General features: G+C 35.5%; 1 protein-coding gene across 3 annotated transcripts in view; it reads left to right on the top strand.

The window, feature by feature from the left end:
- Positions 1 to 26,630, top strand: part of ATP9B (ATPase phospholipid transporting 9B (putative)) — a 154,474-nt gene that overhangs the window by 12,406 nt on the left and 115,438 nt on the right. For all 3 annotated transcript variants that reach the window (XM_082288844.1, XM_082288843.1, XM_082288842.1), the window contains exons 2-5: positions 3,213 to 3,386; positions 12,222 to 12,372; positions 15,776 to 15,889; positions 19,449 to 19,557. In XM_082288844.1, the coding sequence (XP_082144970.1) occupies positions 3,213 to 3,386; positions 12,222 to 12,372; positions 15,776 to 15,889; positions 19,449 to 19,557 (548 nt within the window). The remainder of the gene's footprint in view (positions 1 to 3,212; positions 3,387 to 12,221; positions 12,373 to 15,775; positions 15,890 to 19,448; positions 19,558 to 26,630) is intronic.

Genomic DNA, 26,630 nt, shown 5'->3' with positions numbered 1-26,630 from the left:
ATGCTTCAGTCCCTTCATGATTGTCATGGCCCTTCATTGAACTCCGTTCAGCATGGCCATGTCTCTCTTGCACTGGACAGAGTGGCCTCCCTGGTGCTGAGCTGAGGGGAAGGATCTCTTCCCTTGATGTGCTGGCAGCACTTTGCCTGATACAGCCCAGGATACCGGTACCTTTCTTTGCAGCAAGGGCACAGTGCTGGCTTAATGGTCAACTTGGTGTTCACCAGGATCCCCAAATTCTTTGCTGTCAGGCTTTTTCCCTGGAGTAGCACTCAGCATATAGTGGTGAGTGAGGTTGTTCAGGTGCAGAACTTTGCAATTCTTCTTGCTGAGCTTGTGATGTTCCCGTCATCCTGTTTCTCCAGCCTGTCAAGTTTGCACTGGATAGCAGCATATTCATCTGGCCTGTCATCACTCTTTCCAGTTTTGTGTCGTCTGCAAACTTGCTGAGGGTGCATTTTGCCCCATCTTCTACATCATCCATGAAGATGTTAAACAGGACTGGAGCCAGTATGGATCTCTGGAGTACACTGGCTTAGTGTACTGACCTCCAACTAGACTTTGTGCCATTGACCACCACCCTCTGGACCTGGCCATTACAACAGAATTCAGTCCATCTCACTGTCTGCTCATTCAGCTACTACAGCTTGTCTATGAGAATTTTATAGGAGATAGTGTCCAAGGCCTTACTGAAGTGTAAGCAGACGCTATCCACTGCTCTTTCCTCATCTACCAGGCCAGTTTTTTAATCTTACAAGTTTATCAGGTTGGTGAAGTAGGACTTCTGCTTCATGAAGCCATGCTGACTACTCCTCGTGATTTTCTCGTCCTTTTTTTTTGGAAAAGGTTTCCAACGATGAGCTGCTCTATCACCTTCCCAGGGATTATGGTGAGACTGGAAGGTCAGGGCAGGTTCCCTGGGCCCTCCTTGCCCTTCTTGAAAGTAGGAGTGGCATTGCTTTCCTCCAGTCTTTAGTCACTTCTCCCAATTGCCATGATTGATCAAAGATTTTTGAAAGTGATATTGCAATGGCATCTGACAGGTTCCTCAGCACTTGTGGGTGCATCTCCTCAGGGCCCATAACATTTTAGTATTTTTATATATAAATGTATGTAATATAATAGTAATAATATGTATACTATTACATATTATATTAATAATATAAAATAATATGTAATATATTAATTATATTAAAATATATATTTTATTACTTATTATATACATTCTGTTATGTATATGGTATTCATATTCAGTTTGCTTAAGTGTTCCCTAACTCATCTTCCTTGCTTTAAGCTTTCTTCCTGCTTTCTGAGACCTGGGACTCCTGAAATTCAGTCTTGCTGATCAAGACTGAAGCACAGAAGGCATCCAGTACCTCAGCCTTTTCTGTGTCCTGTGTAACTGTATCCCCTGTCTTATTCAGCAGTGAGCCGACATTTTCCCTAGTCTTCCTTACCTCACCTGTGTACTTAAAAACTTCTTGTTTTTGACATCCCTGGCTGGGTTCAATCACATTTGGCTATAGCTTTCCTAGCTTTGTCCCTGGAACCTTGGACACTGTTTTTGTATTTCTCCCAGGTTACCAGTCGTGATTTCTACCCTCTGTGCACTTCATTTTTGTGTCTTCATTTTTGGACTGCTACTTGTTTGTCCAGTCAGGGCCATCGCATTGAATGGGAATCTCTTGAACTTGGAGTAGCTGATCCTTGAATACTAGCCAGCTTTTTTGGGCCCCTCTTCTCCCCAAGACCTTATTCCATGGGACTCTTTCAAACAGTTCTTGAAAAGGCTGAATCTGTTCTGAATACCAGGGCTGTGACCTTGCTTGCCACCTTCCTCCCTGCTCTCAGGGTCTTGAACTTCACCATCTTATGGTCACTGCAGTCAAGGGTGTGTTGACCTTCACACGCCCAATGAGCCCCTCCTTGCTTGGTGAATATGAGGTTCAGCAGAGCATCTCATCTCATGGGCTCCTCTTGAGTAATTAGAGAAGGAAGTTGTTGTCCAAGTGCTGCAGGACCCTCCAGGACTGCCTATGTCCTTTTGCATTGTTCCTCCAGCAGATACCAGGGTGGTGGAGGTTCCCCGTGAAGACCAGGGCTTGAGAATGTGAAGCTGCTCCTCTATGTCTGTAAAGGGCCTCACCTGCATGCATTTCCTGTTCAGATGGTCTCTAGGAGACACCTACTAAAATGTTGCCTTTACCTGTTCTCTCCTAACCCAGAAGTCTCATCCATCCCTTGGCAGAGCTCCATGCACTCCAGCTGCTCACTCACATAAAGGGAATGAATTTCCAGTTTTGTTAATTACTATTTTAATATGGTTTGGGTTTAGGTTGCTGTGGAGAAAATGGGACAGTTCCAGGATTTGCCTTGTAAGAGATGACTGTAAATACAGCTTCATAAAAATTATACTTACCAATTCTGAGTAACAGTGCATCTTCTTTCAATCATCTTCCCAAAGGTATAAAAGTATGAAATGAGTATGAGTATGAAAGTTAGTCAATTTGCATGCACATAGGGGAATTTTCTTACTGACTATTCCAGTGTTTTGTCTTAGCTTAAAAAGCATTCCAGACATGTAAAATTAGAGTGGATAATAGTTTCTGGGGAGGAAAGGGCCATTGTTAGCTTAATGTTGTTTCCATGGGTCCCACAAGCAGATCTTGACTCACTGAAAGTTTTTGTGTAGAATTATAAGTGTAACTATAATGTTTTTGTAATTAAAACCAAGATACTGATGAGTGGTGTAGAAAGTGAGGCTCAAAGGCCTGCACACACAAGAAGAGACATCAGGAAAGCAGGTTGAAGAAGCACGGTGGAAATATAAAGTCTGTACTTCCAAGAAAACTCAGTCACTTGTGTCTGCTATAAGCTTTGTGAAGTAACTTCTGTTTAACAAAATCTTACAGAGAATCCTTTGAAAAGTAGGAGGTTGCAACTTTGCATGCACAGATTATATAAAAAACAAGAATTTCCCTGGAATTATTTATACTAGGATTGATTGCAGGCCTTTTTGCTGTATTACATAATTTTAACTAAAATCAGAGTATCTTGTTAATGTGTTAACAAAAATGCATGAGATGCTTAGATGAAAATACCTCCCTAATAAAATTCCATATGGCAAAAATTAACTTGTTACTTTAGGAGATCCCAGTAATAAAAAGTGATATATTGGCTGTTTATTTAGTGCTTTTATTTCATTTTGCCAGGTACCAAGTGGAAGATGAGTCCTCTCATTTGGATGAAATGCCACTGATGATGTCAGAAGAAGGCTTTGAAAATGATGAAAGTGATTACCATACTCTACCAAGAGCCCGAATTTCTCAGAGAAGAAGAGGCTTAGAATGGTTTATCTGTGGCGGCTGGAAGTTCCTTTGTACTAGGTTTGTCACATAGTAGTACTTTTAATTAAAGTTTTTAACTAATTAAATAAATAGTAACTTTGTACTGTGTGATATTAGCAGAGTACAGAACAAGGAATAATTTGCTTATCATGAATCTTTTGATTTATTTGCCTGCATTTTCCTTACTAGGACATTGCCAGCTGTTAAAAAACAGTTCTGAAGAGCTGATGCTGTTGTGCCTCTCCTGTCTGCCTGTCTGACTTGCAAGAGAGAACATGAACTAAATTTGTATTAATCTGAGGTCCATAATTTGGCATGTATCCTGGTTCTCACTGCTACTCAAAACCACATTAGGATAGAGGGGTTAAATCTTTTGCTTTTGCAGATATTATTGTGCTAAGTTGACAATAGATATAAATCTATTGATGTTGCTGTAAGGAAAAAGCAAATTCATCAACTATAATGGTTAGTTAACCCTTCAACTTTAAAGGTTCAGGTATAAATGTAACTTGTGGTCTTGGAGTGAATTACAACTGGAATTAGCTCTTGTGATTTGGTTCTTATTTAGAAACTTTCTGTGCCAAACTCTGCTCTATGCAAATACCTTGCAATAGTAATTTTCTTACTAATTTTTAGCAAAACTTCTAAATAGAGAAATTGCTGTTAGGATTATTAAGGATCTTCCTTTTTATTTAATTTGGAATGATAAAATCTGAGAATCAGTCAAGTGAAGTGAGTGAAGCAATTTCAGTGAATTTAAATGACAAATGCTTTAGCAGATGTTTTTAGAAATGATTTAGATAGAAGTCTTCACAGGTGGTTTTCATGGTGCTTTCAGAGGCCCGTTGTTTTACCTAAGCAAAGCTGCGTTTGTACACCTTCCGTTTTTTAAAATAATTGTTACAAAGCTTTAAAAAACATAATCTGTGTTGATTTCTGTTTTATATAATAATTTAACAAAGCCTCATGGTTTATTAATTTTATTATAGGGATTAAGTGTTTGGAAGGTAGAAGGATGGAAGTAAGGTAAAAAAGTTTACAGAAGTAGTGTTTATATATGTAAATGGCTTTTGGAAGCACTGTTTCTGGTACAGATCTACATTTTAGTTGTTGAAAAAAACATTTTTAAGTATTTAAAGAAGTTGTTAATCTTCTGGACATGTCTTAAAATTGAGATAACTTTCAAACAATATACTTTTATGTGAGTTCACTTCTGTGAGTACTAGTGATTATTAGTTACTGTGGTTATATTCCTGTAAGTTTCATGAAAATAGGCGAATCAGTAAAGACTGCACCCTGACATGGAATTTGCAGTGTTTGGATAGAGACAGACAAGTGCAAGGTGAGTTTATGTTGGAATTAATTAAAGATTGTAAGAGAATGTCACAACAAATTGTCATTAGTGCTGAAGATTGAAAAATATCGTGTTCCTGCTTGCTTTTTAAAATTGAGAGGTACATCTCAGCTTTCAAGCCTACAAACTTTCAAACCTGTTCTTTCAGTTACTTGAATCATATCTGTGATGGATTTTTGAGAAGGAAAAGAGAAAGAAAATTGTGCTATGGTTTGGTTTTGGTTTTTTTTGTCACGCTCTATACATATTTTACTGCTAGTGTAGGTGTGTAGAAGGAAAAGTCTTCACTAAGAAAGAGGCTTTAGGGGAGTATGACTTCTGCTTTGCTGATTTCCTCATCTGAATTTGGACACAATAAAGAGTCCATTTGGTCCTGCATTTATACCTACAGGCATTTTAATCACACCAATGTTCTTTATATCGGAACATCATAGCAGATAATTTTCATTTTTCATGGAAAAAATAATGAAAAAATGATGAACTGATTCTAGCAGAAGCTTGAAATTTCAGTTGGACATTAGCAGACAGAGGATACTCTCACAGGAAAGCTGCAGATGCTTGCTCAGATGAGGTATGGAAAATGTTGTGGAAGGAAGGTGAATCCCGTGGTATCTTATCTACTGGTCCAGTTAGGCTGGATAGAAATCTTGTCTTGGATGAGCATTTCTGAGTGAATGTGTAAATACCCGTCCTTGTAGTAGGGAGGTTTCATCTGGGCTGAGAGCATTATTGAGGCTTTGTAATTGATAAAAGTCAGGGATATGCTGTCAGTGTAAGTTATTCTTTTTGGAATGGTTTCTCATTATAATAGCACTTTACAAATTTTTGCTGGGGCCCACAGGATAGGTGAGTTTTTGAAATGTCATTTTGCAGTTGATAAAGTTACCTAGGATCATGCAAAAAATCATGCAGGAGACTTGGAGGCTATTGTCATACCTGCGGTATTTACTTACACTATGTAGTAGAATTAGTTACAGTGTTTTTATGGGGTGTAAGGTATTGGTTTGGGATACAACCGTGTGTTGCCTTCTTGAAATTGAGAGGAAAATGTGAAAAAACAATTTTCCTGTGTGTTGGTGTATACATGGTATATGAACAACTGAAACTTATTTTCAGAAGACAGACAGAGTTCTCTTAAGTGTAATGTTAAGATTAAAGCAGTCTGAGACCTATTCAGTTAAACAGAATTTAAAATTTCACTTTGTTTATATGGAAATCAGTACCTCATACCTGCACCTGGGTGAGGTTGAAATCTCAACTTCAACATCTAGAATTTCTTTTTGTGCTTCAAATGAAATTGTAAATTTTTCAAAGCTGTGACAGAAAGATGAACACAACAAAAGACTAGGCGTTAGTCTGGATCTGAGCTCAGGGGGCCCCAGATTTCTTTTCGGTTCTCAGTCGAAGTCTTGTGTTTGTGTTCAAAATCACTTTACTTGTTGCAAACAAACAAAAACCTCCATACCCAGTGGGGGTTTTTGTCTGTCTTGCATTGTTAAGATTAATCTCATTTTTGTGAGAGGAAGTTTTCCATCTCTTACTTTGCAGCTTTAGGATTTTATATTCTATAGATTTTTGTTGCTACATTACAAACTGTTACTTTTTAGTTGAAAAAGTTTCACCTGTTTTGCAGAAGCAAATATGGAAGGTTTGACAAAGTTCTGTGTACTTGAAAAATGATTTTACAGAAATCTTTTATTCAGCTTTTAACTTCAGTTTAGACAATAGACTTGTCGATCAAAATGGAATGGTGTGAACTTTATTTGCAAATCAGCAACTCTTTAAAGAGTTTTCACATTTGCAAGAAAAAAATCATAATTAAATCAAATGTTGTCTTTGATATTGGACAAACTGAAGGCTTAATTCAACCCATATAACTTTTAACTTCAGAAACTGCTTATTTCTTGCTTTCATAGCACAGTTAAAAGAAAACTTTGTGATAAAGCATCTGTTTTGTGGTTGTAATCATTTCCCCTTTAACTTACAAATTCTCTTCAGGCTTGTGAAATTATAATGCACATAGATCAATACTCTGGAGCTCTTTGGGCTGGATTGATTTCTTTCTCATGAGATTTACATTCCACTTGTTATCAAAAACCACTTTGTCCCTATGAAAATGGTGCCATTGAATGGCATTTCCATATGAAGTGAAGGGGATATCAAATGCTCGGATTAATTTGGGCTCTAAGATGGCCTGTACGCTTTCAATTAATCTGCAACGCATTTGTTATGCAGAAGCATGGGAAAATGCTGATCTTTTGAGAATGACATGACCACTGTGTTGCTTTTGGCCTGATTACTGAAGCTACCTGTTGAGTACAATAATTACAGTATGTTTTCTTTGCAGAACTAGTTTCTGCTACTTAAAACCTAATAAGGAAAAGCTGACCCTTGCAGACAATATAAAGCTTTTATATTATCTTTCCATTCTGATGAAAATGCTGTTTTGTGAAAGATACTGGCAGTTAAGCTTGTAGGATAAAAGTAATGAAAAGAGAAAATAAAAAAAGCCTTTATTATTAGAGCTGTAGAGTCAGTTGAGACTTTTACTTTAGCTTTTGACTTGTAGAGATACTCTCTATTTATGAAAAAGTTAAGGGTTCTTATTTAACAATTACTTCAGATTCTGGTTTGTTGGTGGGGAGTTTTTGTGGTTGGTGGGTTTTTGTTGTTGTTTTTCATTTAAATATGGTATTGATTACTAATATGAAGACTGTGGTTATTGTTCCTTCACATTAAAAAAATACATTAGGAAGCAGGTTAGTAAAAAGCTGTTTAATAGATATGCCTTGAAGTTCTTTTATAAATCAGGTAATTTTTCATATATACAGTCTTATATCGATATAGACAACATGGCTTATAACTAGCTTAAGGAAAAGACTTTCTGTACATGTGTTGAATTTTCTAGGCAAGGGCATTTGAAATACAAACTTAAATCAGTGAACAAGGGTGCACTTTATTTTTTTTTTATTGCTGAATCCCTAGCATAATATGTGATTTTACATAAGAGTTCAGAAAAATCTGAATTGTGTCTTGATCATGCTACATTTTACATTATGTTTCTAGGCTCTTTGAAGCTTGGAGAATGATACTCTCGTTTATCATACAAATTTACTGAGTACATAAAGCCCATGAAAGGGTCTATACCCTTGCTCAAAAATATTTTATGTATTGGGGAATGTTAATTCAAGAACAGATTAGAAATGTGCTGGATGTTGATAATCTGAGTTACAAAAATTTGGGGTAGACTTCATTGGTGTTAAAATTTTTAATTAATGTAAATTGATGAGGATTTCTGAGGCCAGCATGTCCACCTTGTATTCTTCCTGGGATAAAGCAGTAATTGCTGCTGAGACTGTAAATAGCAGAGTCTAACTGATTTCTATTTTAACAATAGTAAAGCTCATCTGAACCATGACAATACTGATTTGGGCATAAACTGTAATATTTTCATCATCTGTGACTTTCTCACCTCTGAGAATTTGACTGTTGATAGCTCTGTGTCAGTCAAATCCCTTTTATCAAAGTTATTGCAGTTGTTTCCCAGTCAGACATCACTCTTGTGTCTGTACTTCTTGGCATTTGCTAATCTAATGGTCATGATGGTGTCTGTTGATCTGTAGCAAAAAAAGTAGTTTCAAGGAGGGGAGACTCCATGGCAAAGAAGGCAGCATAATTATGTTGCTTTAGATGAATGTTTAATTTTAGCAAGAGAAGTCCTTAGTGTCTGAGGAAATGATTCTACAAAAGAGACTGTGCCTAATCAAAGATTCAGTCTGTTTACAGTTCAAATTCAAAAAAGGATTGAGCAATGCAGGATTTCAAACATTGTCAGGGAATTTCTATCTACAGGATTGTAGGCAGAGCTGTCATGCCAGCTCACTTTCTCCAGGAAAAAATTATTTTCCTTGGAATTTTTTTCCTACAGATCTGTCTTTACACTTCTCACTGTATAACTAAGGTGTCTCTTCTGTGTCTCCACACCCTGCCCTGGAAACTAACAAGTTTAAAGCTTTAGTGCCGTGAGCAGTTTATCAAATAAAAAATCAAGTTGGCACTGACTGGAATCATTCTGCCTTCTGCTGCAAATATATAAACTGCATTGTTTCAACTATTTTTACAGCTTTTTAGAATTTTAAAGGTTGGGGATGGATATAGCTGAAAATAATCCCCTTTTATTCTGCATTAGTTTACAACTGGATCGATTTGCAGGCCTGGTTTTCCCATGCAGTTGCCTGAGTTTTTGTGCCAGCACAAGGGAAGGAGCAAGAATCCACACCTTTGTTAGGGGAAGAGGGAGGTAGTGGACATCTCAACAGCAGCAGGATCTGTTCATAGCCATTAAACTGATTGTGGAATCATGAAATAGCAAGACTGCTGTTCATTTCGGTTTAAAGACAAGTTTAAATAATTATATTTCTGATTTGTATGTTATTAAATAACAGGGCTGAATTTTGAAAGTAGAGTTAACACTGTTAAAATTTTTGTGATAGAATTAATTTTTTGTTGCTATTTTAAAGTGACTGGAGAAAGCTGATGAATGGACTTCTATTTGTAACAAAAATAAAATGCATGTTTACATAGGATGAAACCAAATTGATGTCTATTCCATAGTGAAAGTTCTGGGGAGCAAATCTTAAGAATGCAGCGTTTAAAATTGAAGTATTTTAAAGGTCAGCTTGTGACTATTGATGTAGTGGTATTTCCATAGCAAAGTTCTTGTTGCTTTGAATGATTTCACTATTGCATAACCTTTCATTTTCTTTAAAAAGACCAACAACTTTGAATTCCATTCTTTGGCAAAATTAATTTGTTACAAGCATGGGATAATGTAGATTACATACAAGAACACTTTAATTGGGATTGTGGCAATGTAAACTAGCTATCAGCCTTCCTTTCCTGCAGTATTTGTGTGTTTCATGATTCTGTAATTGTGAATAAACAGACTAGGAAAGAACCTTAAGAGCTTTCAAGTTGATTCCTTGCCTGTACAGAATGAATTATATCTATCGCTGATGTCTGGTCTAACCACATCTTAGAGACCTGCAGCAATTCCAGCCTTCCTAACTCTCCTCCACCCCCGTCATTTAAAGACTTTACTCAATATCTGTCCATGTTGTGCCCACCCTGCTTATTGATCTGCCACAGTTGAAGGTCTGTCATTAGTTAATAATGGTGGACCTAGAGAATAATTGTCACTTTCCTCTTTGCAGCTGGTTCTTACATACTTGAAACCATATTAGGTCCACACTCAGCCTTCTGTGAACAGCTCTGGTTTTTTGGTGTATCTTGTAGTCAGCCTGCCCTGCTTTCTAGACCTGTAATTGTTGCTCTTGTGTGTGGTCTCTGTTTTCCCAGTAGGCCTGTTTGTTGAAATTTGGTATTCAGAATGGTCCTGTAAGCCAACTGAGATCATGCTAGCACTGATTGAGAGAAAGGAATACATTCATGACTAGCTACAAGTATGCTTGTCCACACTGAACAGATGTCTTTTTTTTGCACATGTATAATATTCACTTGCAGTAACCGAGCTGCTGCCTTTTTGAGCATTTTCTGGTTCTGCATTTGTGTAGTTGATTATTTCTCTGTAAACTGTGTTGCACTTGTAGCTGTTCAACTGCATTCTATGTCTTCCAGGTAGTTTTTGTAATCTGTCAAGACAGCCTTGAATTCAGATCTGCGCTTTTCATGTGCCCCTCTCTCTTCTAGTTTTTTGTGGTCTGAAAAATGAAATATTCAATAGTCAATTACCCAGTAAGTTCTAAATAAAGCTTTGCAGACCTTCACTGAAATTACTTTGATTTTATATAAGCTACTCTGCAATTATGATTTTTCCAACTGCATCAGTTCCAAGAATATGTTACTTTACTTTTCTTATGTCTTGAGAGTTAAATTTTATTTGAGACATAGAATCATAGAATGATTTGGGTTAAAAGGGACCTTTAAAGATTATCTAATCCAGGCTCCCTGGCATGGGCACAGACATCTTTCACTGGATCAGGGTGCTCAAAGCCCCAGGAGTCAATAGCAGACATGTGCTCTGAAACAGTAGTGCAACTGGTTCTTCTCAGAGTGAAATTAGTTCCATTTTAGAGTTTGTTCTTGACATGTCAGTGTTGGTTGTGACTTCTGTTGTCTTACAGGTGTGTACAAATACATATGAATAGGTTGACTGTATAGAATTAATCCAGTAAACAGTGCTGAGGTGATTTGATTGTAAATTTCCCTCTTGATCTCAGCCAAATCCTTTCTGTCGGTTTGAATAAAATTTGTAAGAATTTCCTAATGGTTGTTATCTTTTTGATGCATCAAAATATCAAATATGCCAGTATATTTGAAAACCTCACTAGAAATTGTTTCTCATTTAAACTTCATCCGCTGATGTAGCCAAAATCTGCTGTTATCAGCTCTGTCAACTGCAGTAGGTGAAGAACACGGAAGGCCTGTCTGCACAGTGTTCCTGATTCACTTGCCTAAAACAGACTCCCAACATGACTGAGGCACCTCCTCACTGTATTAAAAAATAAATACAGATAAATTCTCATTTAATGTATGGGATTGTAAACTAAGTATATGCAGTGTACAGCGAACCCACTTTTCTTTGCAAATGGTTTCTGGATATCTTTCTGCCTGTAGATAGTACTAGCAAGTGTTAAGCTGATTACATTATGTGAGTTGAGTCACATCCATGTTTGTACCTTGTTTTACGGCTGTTAGTAAAGTTTCTTGAGCCTCAGAGGCATCATTCTGTTTGCCAGCCTTTTGTTCCTCCTTGTTGTGATCTCTTCCCATCATTCCTGTATCCTTGCCCAAAATACAGTTGTTTAAAGGTTGCTGTGAGGTCTTCTCTATCTCACTGCTCATGGTTTAAATTTCTTCAATAGATTTGTAAGCTGGTTAGGCAAGGATGCTCTTCCTTTCTTCTGTGAACTGAAGTTCCCCCATTACAGGTCATTGTGCAATCTGCATTTACATAGTGGGTTTGTTTTGAATGGTTTTGTTGGTTTGGTTTTTTTAAATATATGACAGTGTGGGGTTAGCAGTGGTATGGAGGAAACAGAAGATTCGCAAATTATGTGGAAATTGTATCCAAAGCTGCTGAAATCTTTTGAACTGTATTGAACAGAAGCCTTATTTCTCTTCAATCATTAGCATAATCTGAGTGTTAGTAATCCAAGATAAAGAGTTTAGCCAAGGAACTACAAGGTACAATGCAGAATCTTATTAACTAGAATTTTTTGGATCTATTTCAGGGTAAGGTGTAGTGAAACTTGTCATTGTATTAGGATTGTCTGCAAATAATGTGCAAGTGTTTACATATGTGTATATCTGGATGAGCTGAATACTCTGTAATTGCCCTAAATTTGAGAAGTTAACATCATGCGTTCTTATTTACATGTGGCAAACATTTTTAAGCCTGTTTTTCGTAGGTATTTGCCTTTAGGGGTTCCAGGTTTGGAAATTGTGATGTCACGTAGTATATTTTTAGTTTTAAAATAAGCAATTGTCTTTCTTTGCAGTTGTTCTGATTGGCTCATAAACATTTGTCGAAGAAAGAAAGACCTGAAGGCTCGCACAGTGTGGCTTGGGTGTCCTGAAAAGTGTGAAGAAAAATACCCAAAAAATGCCATAAAAAATCAAAAGTACAACATCTTTACCTTTATACCTGGGGTAAGGCCACTAAATGTTTTCTGGTGTTGGGCTGACTGTATGTTCTGTAGTGTTTTTTGACTACTCCGCAAAAAGATAATTTTATTTGCTCAGATACTTCTTTTTCTTTCTATATTTGTCTCAATGACTTCAATGAAAAGTAACAGTTGAGAACAAGTTTGCATTTTTATTAAATTGTTTTGTTTTCAAAGGGATATGTACTTAATTGCAGTCTGAGTGGTTGGAATTCAATGAAGCTTTTGAAATTTGAGATGGGTTTCTTTGCACTTTTCTATTAATCATTAGAAATTTGTAATCCTTTTTAAAAAAGAAGCACTTCTGCATGCACAGGACTGACTTCAATTGAGGAGTAAATAGTCGAAAATCACAATTTAGTCCCATGGATATTTTCTCATACTCCTTGCCATTGAAAGTATAATAAATAATGAATTCCGAAATGGACAGCTCCTTAAAGGACAAAAACAACTAACATCTTCAGTTTGTGTCAAAAGTAGGCCTAGTTTAGTACTTTTCAGGGTTGAATTTGTTATTGCAGTTTTTTTGCAGGTATTTTTGACTTTGAGTGCAGTTCTTCAGGAAATACCTCTGTTGTGGAGTGGAAAGTTTTTATGTCACTTTTTTCCTAAGAAGCCATATTGTACCTTAATTTCAGTTTTTTGTTTGTCATATGCACTGTGCATATGAAGACAAAAGAGACATTATGGTTTTGTCTAGTTCATAGTTTTAAAAAAATTTCTTGTTACAATGAAATTTAGCAACAGAGAAACAACTTTTGAAACTTAAGTAGTTAAACCTAAAAATGTATCCTACTGTGATATTAGAAATTTTAGTATTACACTTTCGCTCATATTTTTACAAATACCATCCAGAGTTCTGTGTCCCATAGAAAAGCTGAATGTCTTGTACTTTTGAATACCGACATGCTTTGTCTTAAATTTTTTATTTTAAGTGATCATACTGATTTGTAAGAGTATTGATTCTATTCTTCTGGCCTCTTTAGTCCAGTGAATGGCAGGTGTTTTCTAATGCATTTCCTTATTAAAACAGCAAAAAAAATTAATGGCCTTGTAATTAAGACTGATCTCCTGTCAGGAAAATAAAATGTCACTTATCACATGTGGATAAAATATTCTCATCATTATTGGACAAAGTAAATGTTTTCTTCCAAAGTTTAAATTATTAAATACACTGAAATTGGTTAAGCCACATATGCTTTCCAAAAGGTCACAAAATTCATTAAGCATATAGTAAGGCATTGATTATTGCAACTAGAAATCTGCAGTGAAGATTACAAATCCTGAGCAAGGTTCAGGTTCCCTATAGGGATTAGCCATAGTTTGCAATTCCCTATTGTGAGAGAGAATGTTTGTTCTTTCTTGATATTTTCAAAATCTTGGGTTTAGGCCAAATAAGATTTTTAATTTGGTGCTAGTATTTGAAAAATCATCAGAAACTTCAAAATGAAGTGAGATCCTAAATGTAAAGCCCAATAGTTGGTGAAAATGAAGTGTTCTCAAATTTTAATTTTAGACATAATTTAAGACTTTTCATTGATTAGAATAGTGTGTAGCTGTCTTTTTTTTATGCTGCTTTCCTAGAAGTTATTTGTAGGGAACATCCCTGTATTGGTTCTAAACCCGTAAATATAACAAAGTCATAAATATTGACTCCAGTGATCTACTCTCATTAAAATTTTCATAATGTGAAATTTTGTGTTCTCTTTTATGGCTTTTTTAACATTGAAGCATGGGTAATATTCAATGATTTCATATCCAAATACAAACTTAAAATAGTGCTTAGATTAACAGAATTTTACTTGCTGGCTAAAAGAGCTGTAACATTTCCAAAATATCACCTAATTTCTGAACATTTTGTAAAATACTTGCTGCTTCTCCCTTTATACCAGTCTTTCAATTTCCATTTATAGTTTCCTATACATCTTGATACAGCTGCTTAGGAATTTTGCGTGTGTTTCCATAAAACATACCTTCTGTGATGGGCAGATTTTGAAGATACCTCTCCTGAACTTCAAGGCAGTAGTTTTATTAGTTTTATGTAGCTGGAGACTTTTCAGTTTGCTTTACTGGACTGAAGTGCTTAGCGTTGTATTGAATGAACTGTCAGTGGTCTGTCAGGATTCAAAAGATTTGTAGGAAGGTGCTTTTTAACTTCCACCTTCTCCTACAAGATTTACGCCTCCTAAAGTAGTCTGTGGACTTTTCTTTGACCTGGTGTATCAAGTTTTTGTAAACAGTTAAACATATTAGCAGAAATGAGTGTATGAACTTCACCAGGCTCAACACAAGATGCAGGTTCAGCCTGAAATACCTTCATTTTGGAAGAAGGCTCTGATCTTTCCGACAACTTCAGATTTTACTTTTTTACCTTTACAGTTCTATTGGTAAATCATGAAATAGCATTCCATGCTCTGGAAAAAAATCTAATGCTTGGAGGCTGTTTAGGTAGTCTTTAGCTGAACTGGCAGTTTTGAGGTACCACCACTTTTTTGTGCCTGCCAGAAAGACACTTTGAAATGAACTTTCCTGAATATTTTTTCCTAGAACAGAGGTTTTTACATAATTAAGTAATAATGTTGGACTGGTAAAAGCAGTAAATATGAGTCAAATAACTTTGATTTTTATGCAGAAGTCATTGTAATATTAACTGAATTTTAAGATTAAAAGATGGAGACAATCTTTAAATGTGGCTTTTGGATCTCCTTTGAATGTTTTATCTTTGAAATAATTGGTTATTCATTTTCTGAAGTCTCAGTGTTCCAAGTTCAGTAACCACTTCTCTTAATGTTGCTGGAGGTGCCATGTTACCCTGGCTTACTGAAGAAATATGTGAAAGTCTTTGCAGATTCAAAATTCTATGAAATGAATAATGTTCTTAGCATTGTAATTATGACCAAAGCAATCCTGAGAACATGCACTTGCTGAAGTGGTGCTTTTAATTACCAAAGGAATCTCTGCATCTGTCATTGCTTTGGAATATGGGACAATGTATTCTGTGATAAGTTTACTGTGGCTTCACTTAAAAGTTGGCTAATTAGCTCTGAGTTTAGACCAAATCTTTGATTTATTAATAAAGATATCCTAGTACCTGTATTTAAATATTTGCCCAGTGATCTTGATACATAGTCCAGTTTTCAAAATACAAAAGCAAATTGCAAGGCAATATTATCAAAGGATTTTTCTCAACAAAAATAGCAGTATAATATTAAATAATGTAGTAGTGTGTGATGATATATAATATATTGTTCCATATAAGTACTGTAATAGTGCCATCTATAATAGTATGATAGATAATGCTTTTATATCTCCTATCATGAAAAAGTATACTTTATGTATATTATGGGTACAGATTTTAAGACATTTATCTGTTTTCTTTTTCATTTTAGGTTTTATATGAACAGTTCAAGTTTTTCTTGAATCTCTATTTTCTCGTCGTGTCCTGCTCACAGTTTGTACCAGCACTGAAAATAGGCTACCTGTACACATACTGGGCTCCTCTGGTAAAGAGAAATATACTATTAACTAGAAGTTTTGGGGTTTCAATGTCAATGAAAGGTTCATGTCTATGTACATTGCATAAACCTGCAACTGCTAAACTACAGCGGTCAAAGAACATAAGAGAAGTAAAATGCTTATTTGAAAGCTGTTGTTTGATAGCCCTCCCTTCCACTCACCTACTGTGTCTCTGCCCCACAGGCTAGAGGTCATTTTTGTTAACTAGCTAGCCTGAGTGTGTAGTGCTCTGTTCTGCCTGCTGGTCATTCAAGAGTTTAAAAAAACCAACAAGCAGAAAAACCTCCAGCTACTAGAGAAACTTACTGGGTAACATAAATAATTTGTGTGTTAAATATCTTTCCATTTATTGTTATTTTGGTGACTATTTAGTGTTTTCAGACTAGGTCAGAATTGTGAGCATAAATTTTTTGCATTCCTTCTGTATCAGTTTTGATCACAGCCTTTTCTCACAAAAATTGAGATAAAATATTTTAAGCCATGGATAAATCAGGAGGAAATTGTGCCTTGAAAATAAGTTACTAATTAAACATGCTTCTCCTACTCAATTACCCTGCCAGTCGCACTGGCTTTCTTTTGATACGTCTTTTTATTATTGAGCCCTCTCCAGTATTTTCTTGGGAAACTGTTCAAACAGCTTCTGACTCAGGTTTCCTACAGTTTGAAAACTGAATTCTCTTCAGAGGAGACCCTTTTGGTAGTCTGCCAGCTGCATTGCCATGATCTGGAATTATTTTCTTATCTTAACCAGATCATTACCTTTTCTTTCATCGTCTTCCCAGTCCCTCCACACTAGGTTTAAAGACAGGAAGAACAAATGCCTTATGTTTTGAACTTTTTTTAAAAATTGGTATTTTTCAGTAGCATTTATTCTCAGTGGTATTCAAGAAGAACTGACATGCTGACTGCTTGAATAAAGGTCGTTCTTAACAAGTCAATAGAGTAAATATTCTGGATTGATTTCATTGTTTTAATTGTTGTAACGTGTCCTTTAAACTATGGATAAATGGAGACACCGTCCTGGGTGTTCTTCCCACCTCTCTTCCCAGACAACTTTTTCCTTCTGTTGCAACAAAAAAACACTTTCAAGACAGAAAGCTTGTTCAACAGAGAGATTTAAAATGGATATTTACAAAGTCTTTGTCACTGACACAGAAAAAAAGACCTTGTCTGGAAGTTGATCTGTTCACCATGATGTGCTGGGTGCAGCGCTATGCATTAGTGGGGTAGTAAGGAAAAAAATCCAGCATCTCAGCCCATTTCTACCCTGCTCAAAGAAGGGAGAAAATACTGTATTTTGCAAACACCAGTAATCTGTTCTGTATAGATATGTTTGTCTCATTCAAGGGTATTTTGAATTATGTATCCTGGTTTTCACACACAGCTTGAAAATACCAATATGTCAATATCTTGTTTTGCCAAACTCACTTGTTTCTACTTTAATAGCTTTTCTACTAATAATCAACCTCCAGGTAAAAGACATCAACTGAATGTTGAGCAAAGCTAAGTATTATGAGGAAAATACAAAACATTTAAGTCAGATCCTTTGGTCTGCTTTTGCTGCTTAACAGAAAAGTTTAGGTTTTTCTGAAGGGTGTGTAACTGCTGCTAAAGTAATAATCAGAGGAGTAGCTATGACTTGTATTTTGTCTCAAAATTTTAAAGGAAAATTTTTTGCCCTGATACTTAAAACCAAATGAATAGAAGTTGACTATTGTTAGAAGGGTTTTGGGTTTTTTTGGTGGTGTATGTGGATTTTGTGGGTTGTTTTGTAAGGATTTTTTTTTGACTTTTGTTTATTTCAACAGTTTTTACAGCACAGATACACTGAGATCAAGCCCCAAAGTTCTTAAAACAAGACTGCTTTGCTAATTTATTGTCAATTGCTGTAGGGAATGGACTTCTTGTTTCTACTCCAGCATACAAAGGTTTTAAAGCATACAGGTTTGATTGTAAGAAGTACACTAGAGATACTTACCTACTTAAAGAAAGATGACAGGTTTCTTTTGTTAAACTGGCTTCACAATTTCAGCTCTCCTTTGGAAGAATATCAACTTCCTTTGAGCAAATGAGTAAAATGAGAAGCGTCTTCCTTAAATTGTTCCTCATAGTCATAGTCAGCTGTACTCAGCTGCTCTGCACAGGGCTGCTAGAGGAAATTCTTGCAATTAACACCTTGCATTCTGTGTTTTGATTGCTGTCTAGTAACAAGGTGTGTGAAAATGACAAATATATTTAAAGGTGCTTCAGGAGTGCCCTTTTTTATGCTGCTAAAATATCTATATTGTCAAAGCATATGAAATGGTGCTGTCAGAAAGGGGGAAAATCTGATTGTTCATTCAATTATGCCCTGGGAGTAAAAAGAGAATGCTTTTTGCATAGGCCATTTTTTGTTCTATGTAGTTGCAGTATAATTGTAGCCAATGTAAACCTGAACAAACAAGTAGTGCTTAACTATAAGGTCACAACTTATATTAGAATAAGCCTTGGAACTTTGGTCTGGAACTGCGAAACAGCCCTAAAATCCATGGGAGGATTTTAGTCAACACTCTTTTAGGAAAGCTCTACACCTTCACTCCTTTCATATTGCTGGGACATGAGGGGAAGGTTGGCAAACTGTCGAACTTCTGCAAGAGAAGTCTAATGGCATAAATTTTCTTTTATAAAGTATTGGTGGTTGTCTGAAGCTAGATAGATAATGCAGAATCTTATTTATTGGTGGATTTGTTAACATTTGAATTTTGTATCCATCTTGTTTATAATAATGAATGATCCTTTTACTGGTGAAAATTTTATTTCTTTTTCACTGATGGAGAAAAACTCAAGTGCTAAGTCGAAGCCAGAAGATCTGATCTGAGGAGGTTTAGAGAGGTAGAGAGGAAATTTATGTGCTTACCCCTGAATTGTTCTGTGTTTTTTAGCTTAGGACCCTTTCTAGCCAGGGACCATCACAGCTGAGTGAAGCACTCTGTGTGCTTCCAGTAGAAGCCGCAGGGGCACTGCCCTGTGAAAGAAGCAGCTGAAGCATTTAGACACTTTTTCAGAACAAATGCCCTTTGTCTATATTTGTGATGTGTTGCTAAATAACTACGTTAAAGATGCAAAATCATTAAGCTAGCCATCCATTTATCTTTTTTGTGTATTAGGAAAAACGCAACTTTTCAACATTAGAATTGGAAACTTTTTAAATGTTTTTGTAAAGCCCTAAAGTTTGTGGAAGATAAGGAAATATGTATGCTTATTGAAACTAAAGGCTGTCTTTAAGTAATCCAAAACATTTTCCTTTTTTGCATTTCAAAATACTATCTCATTTATGTGTACTTGGACATATAGTTACTCTAATTATATTTGTACAATGTGCAAGTATGATTTGGTTTTTGCTTTTCAAGATCCTATTTTAACTTACTGAAGAAAAGACTCAAATCTAAATTAAAAAAAGAAAAGTAAATACTCTAAGCACATGTTCTTACTCTGTGTAGTGTTCCTACTTGTCTATTTCTATTCTAGCACTGAGAATTCTGAATTGCATAATTGTATCTTTAACAGGGATTTGTTTTGACGGTCACAGTGGTACGGGAAGCTGTTGATGAGTTCCGACGTTACAAGAGAGACAAAGAAATGAACTCACAGCTATATAGCAAGCTGACAGTACGAGGTTAGCAAAACCACTCATATAAATCCTTAAAATATTTCATCTTTTTCTTATTTATACATTTGCAGGCTTTCAGTTCAAAGAAATAACTAATAGTTTCAAGCTGTAGAACTCAGAATGAAACTGATATTGAACTAAAGAAAGCATGTGATTTCCCTTAGAGAAATATGATTGTTAAACTTGGCCTTTTTATAAGAAGTTTTATAAATATTTGGTTGTTTGTCAAAGAAAGGTGTATGACTATAATTGTATATATTTTTTAAGAATTCTGCTGTTTAGTACCGTTACTTCAAAGTGCAGTTCACCTCTGAAACTGATGATGAACTCAACGACATTGTCTACCATGTATCAAGAATGTAGAGGAAATAAGGGAGCAGTAAATAATTAAACTAATTAAAATTCACTAGAGCCTTTCAAATTTGGTGGATATATTTGTGCCTAAGAAAAGGAAGGTGTATTGTGAGTCGGCTTCAGTATCAAAAATATTAATTTGAATTTTTGCATGTAATTTGAAATCTATTTGATCATGCAATATCTGGAACAGCCAGTTTTCTTTCGTGAAAGGAGAAATCGGTTATGACTTTTTTTGGACTCAACACCTTTGACAGGTTTTCTTGAAGACTTTTAAGGAAGTGAAGCACTTCAGGTGCGAAATGATGAATTTGATAGGATATTGTAAATTTTAAACAAGGGCATAACAGAGAACTATGCATTGCTCTTCACTTATGTGCTTAGCATGTTTTACTGATAGATTCAGAAAAGTGCCTCATAGAAAGGTGCCAAAAAATAATGAATAACCTGTTATCAAATCTAATGAATAACCTTACAACACGACCTTGCTATTACCGTCAAAAGGTTTTTTTCCTCTGTTGAGGATTTTCCTTGGCATAAAAATTCTAAAAGTGGGAAGTTAAGGAATGTGAGGTTGCACCTCAAGCACTTAGAGTATATGGCAGACATTGTGCCAAATGTAAACTCTTTTTGCTTCTTCCCAACACACATTTCAGTGCACTTTTTAGTATATATTGGTGAGTATTTACTGAAAGTCAATGGGAAGAGTAACATCACCAGATCTTGGAATCTTGTTTAGAAACTAAACTCTTGGAGTAGCTCCGGATAATATTCTCTCCAGAAAAAATGGATGAAAAGCTTGTAATGTAACACAAGTATGTTCTGTATGTTCCCATTTTTTTAAGTAATTGGAAGGTAAACAAACAGTCACCAGTCTCATTAGTGATGGCATAGCCTAGCAGCTGAGAGGCATTCATGCTGCTTCCTTGCAGTATGGACGTTTGCATTGTTTTCTGGAGTTTCCATACTGAAGGGAGCAACTGTAGGGAATACTCTCGTGTTCTTCCTTTCCTTATCAGTCTGAAATAGTGTTATCCACATTTAGAAGTACAGCTCTTGAAGTTTGGCATACGGGACAATTGGCATAGCTGTAATTTGTTTAACACAAGAGTATCCAGATCTTTTACAGTTGTTAATACAGTCTGTTAGGAAATGGACTCTTAATGGTTTTTGTTTCAGAGTTGTAATTTAAACTGCTAGTTGGCCTATTTGTTTTTTAGATCTGTTATGGTAGGCCACTGAACACTCACCTTTGAAACAGATAATACAGTCCTACCCTACTCAAAATAGTGTTAGTAATCTGAAATTCTTAATTCAGGAAGCACATATACAGTTTATAGTTACCTTTGTGATGTAAATGTCAAGACTGACATTTGCTCTTTTAAGAGCAAAGTTTGGTGCATTTTGTGCTTCTCTTTTTTAAACTTATGTTTAGAGTTAATAGGCATTTAAGCAGCATTTAAGTAGAAGTTTTGGAATTGCAATTTCCTCTTTCCCTGCTCATGAAATATTTTGTGAGGGTATATGTGTTTGAAAAACCCTTCATTTTGTGGCTTCTCCTAGAAATAAGGAAGTTGTCAATGAAAATTGGATTTGGTCACGTTGAGATGACTGTCTTCTAGATAGAGAATAGAGACTTAAAAGTAGTATATAGTAGTATATAGGTAAAGCCCAGCAGCTATATCAGGAACTGACACATAGCGAGCAGTGACTTATTAAAAAGAAGCTTTTAAAATGCCCTTTTTAAAAAGAGGAAAAAAAATCAGCATTTACCTACAGGAGTGTTTGTCTATTTTGACTTTTGGACTTTGGTGTCAGTGCCATCATGAATTCATACTTGATTTTTGTTCTGTTTTGTGTGTTTTTTGAAGACTGATATTCTACAGAAGTAAAGATTCGAGAACTCTGCTTACAATGAGCTCTGAATCCCATGTTGAAAATTATGTGTGATCATTGAACTAACATCATTTTGAGTAATGACCAGTTTTATGAGTGAAAACGTTACTGTGCTTACCACTCAAAACTGTTGTACTATATGTTGCCACAAACCCATATATAAAATTATGAGTAAAATCGTGATAAATTGCCCTTTTTTCCTAATACAGGATTCTTCCATAGAAAGGTGTTCTGTGAGATATAATTATGATACAAAAAAATGGGACTTCTTCTGTGATGATATTAGACCAAAATTTTTTACGTGTTTGAGAAGGATGTAGGTTTATCTTATTTATCTGTGTAAATTAATAAAATCAAGTACTATGCTTCCATGCACTATTTTTAAAAGTAACTTTCAATATAATTACTTAATTTTTAATATTGACAGTATTCTTCAAGTGGAAAAATTTGGTTAAGCCTACTATACTAAAGTACAGGCTAACGGTTTGGAGAAAGAAGGCTTTGTTACTTGTGAATGAACAAACTTGATACTGATTTAATTAAAAGCCTGAAAAATGATGCCACTCTTAAGAGTCACTTTTCAGAGTGGAACTACACTTTATACTGCTATAGCATCTTTTTTTTCCCTAGTGGTTTTATGACTTGTGCTAGTTATACAGTCTTTTATTTGAAATATTTATTTTTTTCCATCTCAAAGGTAGAGAAACTGACAAAGAGATGTTAAGCAGGTTGCCCATGCTCCATTTGGACAGTAGGAAAACTTAAAATTAACAAGGTTCAGTTTTCAGTTTTGGTGTATAAAAATGAAAATTTAATGAAAATCATTTCTAGCTAGTTTTTTTCCAAATTATGTGTTTACTAAGGAAAATAAACATATTTGTAGCAATAGAAGTTAGTGGGATCTAAATTATGAGTAATTACTTCCATAAAGATAGTGTGGGTAGGCTGATTTTTAAACTTTTTTTTTTTTTTATGCAGTGTTGCAGTAGATTAAAATTGGGAAGTCTGTGACTACCTAACAGGCTTAACTTTCTGTTGGAGTTTTCCATAGTCTTGGGAAATCCTAAACATGTAAAACATGTGAATGCTGTCTTATGACTTGTATTTTGCTAGTGTAAGAACCACCAGCTTTTGAATATAAGGGTATTCACACTAGGAACTCTTGGAAGACTTAGAATTTCTTTCTAGTAATTCAAAATCGTGAATATGTATTCATTTTAATCAGTTGTTTTTCATAATAATGATCTGTTCAGAGCAGGAAATCAAGGGAGAATGGGACATCTCTTTTAAGTGTTGCTTATTTGTAGTTGGACAGCTATTGGCCAGATTAACATCCATAGGCTACTTTTGATTCATGAGATACCCAGTGATACGCAGTTCCCTATTTGTCATGTGACATGGAAAAGCTCAGACACCCCTTGTTGAATTTGCAGCATGTAACTTTGCACTTTTTGAGCTGGCAAATCTGCTGAATGTGAAGTTGGAATTGTTTCTATTTTTTCAACCCTTCATGGCAGGTGATGAAACATGCAAATCAGTAAATGCATTGAATTACTTCTCAGTAAGCAAGTCAGTTAAGGCCACCTGTATCATGTCATGAGATTCTTTTACCTTGTTTCCTTGATTATGGTATGAAATACATTAAGTTGTTCAGCGTATGAGGCATTCTGCTGTCTTAATCTTATTGAGATGTTTGCTGCAAAATCTGCTTTGCTGCATATGAAAGTCTACAGGTCCTTAATAGACAGTTTTCAGTCAGCATTCAAGTTTAAATTGGAAGGAGGAATTGAAATTATCTGACTGTTGAAGGTTCTGTAAATTTAATTGCATTTTTCTGTTTCAGACCAGTTCACCTGCATATCCTTCTGTAGAGTAGAAAACTGCAGTGGAAAAAATATTAGACCTGGGCATGCAGGTTTGGGAGGACTTCTGGTTTTCTTACCTAAGGGACCATTATACATTTGACACAGTTTCTTGTCTTACGCACTTAGGTATGACCAATTAAGTGCCTATAAAAGACTGCTGTTCTGCAGAGGAATCACCTTCAGTTTATAAACAGGCTATTATCTATTTCATTAGCCTGTGAAAAGCCAATTGGATAATAAAATTGTAAAGCAATTTTAACAATTTTTTTCTCCCTTTCCATTCTTGAAGTTGGCAGTTCTGAACCTTTCCTAGTTAGGTTTATCTGTGCAGTGTTACTGAAGTTTCCGAGAAAAAAAGATCAAGAAGAAAATAAGTCACTATAATAGTCACAAGTACAAGTGGCAGAAGAGGCCTGCATCTGTCACTTTATCTTATAATGTTTAACATGTTGCAGAACTCTCACTTTGCAACCTGCAAAGCAAAAGAAAAACTGAATTTCAGGAGAGGTAAGTTTAATGAAATAATTCCATCCAGGCTTCAAATGTGAAAGACTTAGGTCTTGGCTGTATCCTTAAAGGCTATTAAGGAATGTAACAAAGTTGAAAACATACATGTAAAACTGTGAAATTAAGAAAATACCAATAACCAGTAATTGCTATACAAGACAAGAAAGTATGAAAGCAAGTATGTTTCTTCCGGAGACCTACAGTGATTTCAATTTTTTGTTGTTGTTGTTAGAATTTCAGCTCTTCAAGAACAGGTTGTCCTTCTGGTTTGAAAAACCAGTGTGTTAAGAGACCACACTATATCTGAATCTAGAGGTACAACATTAGGTCTTTATTGCTTGCAACATTTCAGACCTACTCATGACTTTATTCCTGGTATTCAGACCATTTGGAACAGATGAGTTTTTAAAAAATTGTACAATAATTTTTATCTTATTTTTTATAAAAAAGTTTTATAAAAATTGTATAATAAGTTTTATCTTATTAGGGAAGCAGTACTAAAAACAGAAACAGAACTTGAAATTTTAATGCAAGAAAGAATTTAAAATAGAGCCCAGAAGAGAGGAAAAATCAAGGGGACTGCTATTGCTTCTTTTTGCAGCATTGAGGAGATTGGATAAGAAAGAATTTTACCCAAGAGGAGACAGGACGCATAGGAGAGAAGCTAGGAAGCTTTTTTGTAGAGTTCTACAATTGGTGGTTAAAGACTAACCTCGCTTCACTATGTAAGATGGAGTTTGAAAGAACAACCTATGGACAGCACTTGCTCTGAAAGATGAGCATCCTCACCTTGGACTCACTGTAGCTTTAAGTTTTTCCCCACTGCCTGCCTGCTCTCTTCTCCTCCAACTCCCCATTATGTTATGTGTACTCTAATTATGCCGACAGTTCAGGCTAATAGATATCAGGGGAAACTTTCATATAGTCTATACTGCCATCAGTCAAGAGTTTTGTGTTCATGGGTTAGAGACAAGCACAATTACTAACTCCACAAGCAGTACTTTGGACAGTATTCAAGGTACCATGGGTAAGATGTAATATCAACTTAGAAAGAATTTGAAAATGCTGTTTTCAGGAGTGTCTGTTCTTTCATGAGTGGCAGTCAGGTGGTAGAGTCACTTTTTAATAAAAAGAAGCATAGTTTATACCCACATTTTGTTTACTTCATCTCATTTTTTTGTGTGAAGTACTTGTTAGCACGTATGAGATATTTATTAGTTTTTCAAATCATTGCAGTTCATTTAAACTGGCTTTATCTCGGGACTATAATGACTTACTACAGACACATTTCAGTGTTCCAGTTCTGCGTAATTTTATATGTTGCTGTAGGCAAAAGCCTTGCGCCTTGGTGGACTATAAAGTCTGGATGCGCAACCACTTCTGACAGCTTTGGACGTTTTATTGGTAATTACACAGATGGTGAAGTGTGTCTTGCTACGGAGATGTTTTTAGAGAAAAAATAGTTTGCAAAAATAATTTATGCAGTGAATAACATTCAGTGTCTCTTTTTTTCTAAATGCATCTTCACTAAGATGTAGTATTGCTTTATTTTAATGTTCTCTGAAATGGTATCTAATGAGTCTCATTTTTGCTAGCCTAAAAGAAAGTGTTATGTGTTGACTTTTCAGAATTTTAAGCCACTTTTTTAATTACAGCCACATTTTACCATTTAGTTTTTAATGTAATATATCCTGCCATTCAAATTCATTGTAGAATTGTCCTGTATGTATGTAAGGCCTTTTCCTTACTTGTGAAGATGTACAGGATGATCTAACAAAACATTTTAGTGTCTAATAAAGAGAGCATTCTGTTCTGTCATACTAAGCCACCTAGAAAACAGTCTGATAAGGAAACTTTTCAATTCATTACGTGAAATTCCTGGAGTTGCTAGATTAAGTACAAACAAAGGTGCAGTGTGCGTTCCTCTTGGTGTACGTGGCACCAAAAGTCTTTATGTCTGCTCTACATCATGTTGTACGTGAACATTCTACCTTCTCTTGGCCTCTCAGGCTTAGTGTCTTTTGGTCTTTACTGTAGGTGCAGTTAGGGCCTGACTGTGGAAAATCTGGTTGATTTTCTAATCTAAGCTGATAAAATTGCCAATAGTTGCATTTGGTTAGTACCTCTGAGTAGTTTTGCTTATACCTGACTGTACAGGTGGTGTTGATCTGATACTTGTCATAGCTCATACTAGAATTTTTGTGGCTGTTATTGCTATAATCAGGTGATTGACTGATAAATTGATGAAAATTGTTAGCAGAAGAATGGAAAACAATATAAGAAATGCTATCCTTTTGGTAAAGCCATTTCCTTTGTTAGAAAACAAAGTAACATTACAATGTTTCTTCTGGTATATACTATCCACTTCTAGTCAAAACTTCGGAATTTTTAAGGAGAATTCACAGGCTTGTGCAGGTAAGCAGGTGAAATATGTTGGGTTTGTGTCAGACTGTTCTT

This window comes from Coloeus monedula, assembly GCF_965178545.1.
Source record: "Coloeus monedula genome assembly, chromosome: 1".
NCBI lineage: Eukaryota > Metazoa > Chordata > Aves > Passeriformes > Corvidae > Coloeus > Coloeus monedula.
Note: the sequence above shows the minus strand (reverse complement) of the source record. Positions and strands in the feature narration are given on the sequence as shown.